General features: G+C 53.1%; 1 protein-coding gene across 1 annotated transcript; it reads right to left on the bottom strand.

Moving 5' to 3' along the window:
• Nucleotides 1-1,552: 1,552 nt before the first annotated feature.
• LOC101392310 (free fatty acid receptor 2-like) lies at nucleotides 1,553-2,536 on the bottom strand. The gene has a single exon (XM_004439811.3). It carries the CDS (start codon nucleotides 2,534-2,536, stop codon nucleotides 1,553-1,555), a length of 984 nt encoding a protein of 327 aa, XP_004439868.1.
• Between the last annotated feature and the right edge of the window lie 2,496 nt (nucleotides 2,537-5,032).

Below are 5,032 nucleotides of genomic sequence, written 5' to 3'. Positions count from 1 at the left end.
TGAGCTCTCAGCTGGGTGGGAATAATGAGGGAAGTCTTTCTGGAGAAAGTGAATATTGAGTGGGGTTTTGTAAGAGGGGAAAAAGCAAGCATCAGAAGATGGGGACGTATGGGGTTGAGGTGAGGGAGGCTTATAAGAAGGAAAGGCTTCTCTGAAGAACAGTTTCTTGGAGAGATTGGGCCCCAGAGCTAGGCCGGCGATTCCTGACCCAAGCTGCCTGTCAATCACTTGGGGAGCTTCATAAGCTGGCCTGCTGGGGCCCCACCCCCAGAGATTCTCCGTCAGTAGATTTGAGGCCATCTGTATTATTTTTATACCTCTACACATAATTCTGATGTGCAGCCTCTGTTGCAAGCCACCAGGCGAGGGGCTGGAGGGTCAGATAACTAGAGATAACTAGAGAGGGCTGGAGGGTCTAAGGGTCCTTGCTGTGGAGAAATGAGTTAGGCAGGTGGAATTGGGAAGGGAGAGGGGACACAAAGCAGGTGATGGAATGATATGATAGGAGTTTCGAGGAAGAAAAGTTTTGATGATGGGAAAACTGCATGTTTCTAAGCAGGAGGGTGATGTGTTTGAAGCCCTTGTGATACACTGATAACTCCTGAGGCAGGACTCAGCCTGCATTCTCTTTCTAAGTCCAGTCTCTCTCCATCCATCTAAACAGGATTCTGTCTTACTCCCTCTCCTCACATCTTTACCTGAAAATGTCGCTGTGGGTTCGGATGCATCCTTCCCCCTTTGCTGCTGAGTCTGCTTCTCCCTCCCATGTTTGCCCTCCCTGTGCCTGCAGAAATGTTACACAAACCGGGGGCTCGCGCTTCCGAGTTTTATAATCTTCGTTTTCAATCTGCCAGATCAGGTTGTCTTGTCCTGAGCTAGTAGTGTCGACGTCTGCCTGGCGGGTGCCACGCTATTCCTGACCTGTGTGGGGTGCTGTGGAGGGAGAAGACGAGACCCAGACCTTAGCAGCTCCCGGTTTAATGGGGGAGACAGATACACACGCGAAGACGACTGGACCATACTTACGAAGCAGCAGGTCCAGTCGGTACAGTGCAAACCTAGATCCTCAGAGGTCCAAGCCCCCAGGCCTCCCTCCAGTCCCCTTGGCTCAGAACCTTCTCAAGTCTCCTTTGACCTCACTTAGTTTTTCTCTTCCATCTCTCTCCCATTGGCTTCTCTCCAGCATCAACGGCTAGACCAGCGTCTAGGAGTTGTTGCAAAGCTTACAGCAAGATTGCTTTGAGACTCTGCTTCAGCCCGATCATCCCCAGCTACCACCCACCTCACAAGGACTGGACTGACATTAGCTACCTTGCTTCCGAAACTTGGGTCTGACAGTGCTGCTATGCCTAGCCATTTCTTCTTTTGCCATGGAGCTGTGCTCCTTTGAGAAGGAAAATTCAGGAAGGGATACCAAACTGGTGAGAGAGATTTTCGCAGTCCCAGTAGTGGACTGGGTCTGAGGATTCCTGAATCTGGGACAGACCCTCATGTCTCTCTCTCCCAGCCTGCTCAACTTGCACGGAGCCGAGTGTCTCCAAAGGTCCCATCCCTAGTCTGTCGCGGAGTCAGAACTTGGCGCTCCGTCTACTGGACTCACATCCCTGACCCCGTTGGTCACCTCCACTGACTCTCTGCCTCTGAGTCCCAGCAGGGAGGATCCCTGGTCCCGCAGCACCTGCAGCCTTTTTTCAAAGGCCCTGCGCACAGCCGAAGAAGAGAAATAGAAGAGCAGGGGGTCCAGACTGGCATTGAGGGAACAGATTACCACGGCTTCTGCCCGCCACTTGGGGCTTTTCTTGGTGTGAAACCCCACCAGGTGGGATATGTTATAAGGCCCGAAGCACACCAGGAAATTAAGGAGCGTCACGATAGCCAGCCCCACAGCTCGGCGCCGCCTCTGGGCCCCCACATGGGGCTGGGTGAGCAGGATCCATATAAAGCGCCAGTAGCAGAAGATGGTGATCACCATGGGGATGAAGAAGAGGACGAGGCACAGCTCCAGCCGCACAGGAAGCACCACGTCCAGCTGCTCTTGGGTGAAGTTCTCATAGCAGGTAACTTCTAGATTTGTGGCCTTCTGGGTTGAGTTAAAGTACTGAACGATGACCACGATGGTGCAGTGACCAAAGGATATGATCCAGGCGACGAGAGCAGCAACCACTCCATACATAGGCCGGCGGGACAGCTTGTACTGCACGGGGAAAGCCACTCCCAGGTAGCGCTCGACGCTGATGCCCGCCAGGAGCCACGTGGTGCAGTAGATGCTGCTGTAGAAGCCAAAACCCATGGTGGCACAGACTACCTGAGGCAGGTACCAGCGGAAGTCAGACGCAGCCTCGATGATCTTGAAGGGCAGCAGCAGCAGCAGCAGGAGGTCGGCCAGCGTCAGGTTGAGCAGGAGGATGTGGATGGGAGCGGGGTGGGGCTGGCGGACCCGCCCCACGAAGGCCCACAGGGCCAGCAGGTTGGCAGGGAGACCAGTGAGGAAGATGATGATGTAGAACGTGAAGATCAAGGAGCTTGGCGTGTCCATTCTGGAAGACGATGAGTAAGGGCAGGCAGGAGGCCCCACTCACAGCCTGCAGACCCTCCTCTGGCTCAGGATGTGCACATCCTCCCTGGCACGCTCCTCTTCCCGGGCCAGGGCTTTCTGCTGCCACCACTGCTTGCTCACACACCTGCCAGAACTGCCCAGAGCAATTATTGACTTTGCCTTGGGTGGGAATTAGGCAGTAGTTATTACGTTTGCCGTCATGCGTCTGTCAGGGAGACCAGCCCTTGGCTTCCTGAGGGAATTCCCCCTCTGGGTTCCTAGCCACTCTCCTTCTCTCCTCGCAGATACAGGAAGATACTGTTATCAGTGTCTGACCTTTCTTAAGTCCCTTCCTCAGCCAGAGACCTGTGGAGAGAAGAGGCAAGCCTCATCACACTGAGGAGAAAGCCACAAGATGTCTCTCAGGAGAACTGGGCTCTGAAAACCCAGGCCCCATGACCCAATGCTGGCTCTCCACGGAACCCGCCACCCGCCAGGAAGCAAATGCCCAGCCCCCAACCCATCTCCCCACCTTGTTTTCCTCTCCTTTTGCAGAACACAGATTCGCCTCCATCTTCTCCTCCCCGTCCAGTACAACTCTGGGCCTGTATTGAAAAGGGTAAGCTAGTGAGGTGCAGGGAGCGGGAAGCAGGAGGAAAGGGGAGCCAGTAGTATCTTTTGGGCCTTGTCCCCCAAGAGATTTTAGAGAATATTCAGAAAAGCCCACAGGCAGTAACCGGCTCCCGAGCCTGGTGTTTTGACTAGAAACAGAAGAACTCTCCTCAATGGGGTGACTCAGTTTCCATTTGGTGGGAACCCTTGCTGCCCACACACGGTCTGGCCCCTCTATCCTCTCTCTGGGGTGGATGCCCGGTCTGAGCTTCCTTGGCCCCACACTTGCTCCTGTCTCCGGGTGTGAGCCTCCCATTCAGTTTCTGACAGGCCTCCTCCTGCCCCCAGCACCTCCCCTCCATTCTGATCCCGGCCTCACTTCCCAGAGCCAGCACTGAGCCAGCTGCCTTGCCTTGTCTTTGCTCCAGATGGATGGCTTCTTGGGATTTGTCCTGAAGGAAAGTCTGAAGGCTCCTGGGAGAAAGGAACAGAGCTTTAGCCACTGGTACTGCACATGTCACACAGGAAAATGTTGTAATGAACCTGGCTGGGAGAGAGCTTTTATACCAGCACGAGTCACGTGACCAGAGAGGGGAAGGTCGGTGATCCAGCGCTGGCTCCTCTCAGACCGAAGCAAAGGGCACCGGCCAGCATCTCCATTCTCCCCCTAGAGATCCCTGCTCCGACTTCCAAACCCAGATTTTCTGTCCCTAGTTCCTGAATTTTTTTCAGTCCCAGGCATTTTTCCCATTTCCCAAGTCAGATTATCTTATCTTCTCTTTCTAGGCGATTTCTTCTGTAATTCTACTCATTTTCAGAAAAGAGGTTTCCTACTTCCTTTTATTCTTCAATTTTTTCCTTTCTGTATGGTCTCCTGCCCTCAGCCCCCAACAAGTTTCTTCCGCCCTCTCGGTTGAGACAGATTGGTCTCTCCTAGCCTGCATCTTGTTCTGGTGGAAAGAGCGTGGGATTTAGAGTTGGGCGACGTGGGCTCAAATCCAAGTCTCTTCATGGTGGCCTTGGGCAGATCAATTTTCTGAACTTTAGTTTCCTCTTCAGCCGAGTGAGGATGGGAATACTCACATCCCAGGATTTCTGTGGGGCGTCAGTGAGAGAGCACATAAAGGCATATGGGCTGGTGTTAGCCTAGTGGACGCTCCGAAGTGGAAGCAGTCCCTCCTCCCAAGCTTCGTAGAGAGTGAGCCACTCGGTACAACATCCAGAGGCTGAGGCGCCGACATGCCGGCTGACTTGAGCAAGGTCGGGGATTCCGGGGGCCGACGCGCCTGCGCGGCTCTTTATAGGGGGGGTTGGTGCTCCGTTCCCTCCCCGGATGTTCCCTTTCCCTGTGAGCTGGGCCCAACCCCTGAGCCACCCTGGTGCTTTTCTGGCTATGTCCGCCTTCGACCTGTAAAGCTTCAGGTTAGAAGCTCCTCAATGTCCTCTTGACACACACACCCAAGGAAACAGAGATAGAACATGGTTTCCTCATGACCTACGGGATGGTCTCTGCTTTGCCGTCTGTGGCCCTATCCCTACTCACAAAATCTCCATTCTTTCCCTAGGACTTATGCTTATTCGCTATTGTGTACTCATTCATTCATTCATTGAGTCATTAGTTTTGTGGCCCAGAACCCCAGGTGTCTTCACACTTAGCTTTTCTTTCTTTTGCACTCTGCTCTCCTCTAGAACCGAGGAGTTCTATCTTCTCGTTTATTTTCTTCCCCTGCACACACATGTGCTTCCTAGATATTACCAGGGGAATGAAGGAAGAGACCTTTCTCTGTTGCTTGCTTCCAAATTTATTTGTGCCGTTTTGCTTTTATGATTTTCTATAAATATTCATGAGTATCTGGATTTAATTGCAAAGCGGAAACTTACTGG

This window comes from Ceratotherium simum, chromosome 33, assembly GCF_057802395.1.
Source record: "Ceratotherium simum simum isolate JZ-2026a chromosome 33, ASM5780239v1, whole genome shotgun sequence".
In the NCBI taxonomy this organism is placed as follows: Eukaryota; Metazoa; Chordata; class Mammalia; order Perissodactyla; family Rhinocerotidae; genus Ceratotherium; species Ceratotherium simum.
Note: the sequence above shows the minus strand (reverse complement) of the source record. Positions and strands in the feature narration are given on the sequence as shown.

Bases quoted from the DNA above. Each gene is read 5' to 3' on its own strand.
- LOC101392310 (XM_004439811.3), bottom strand. From the start codon at position 2,536: ATGGACACGCCAAGCTCCTTGATCTTCACGTTCTACATCATCATCTTC.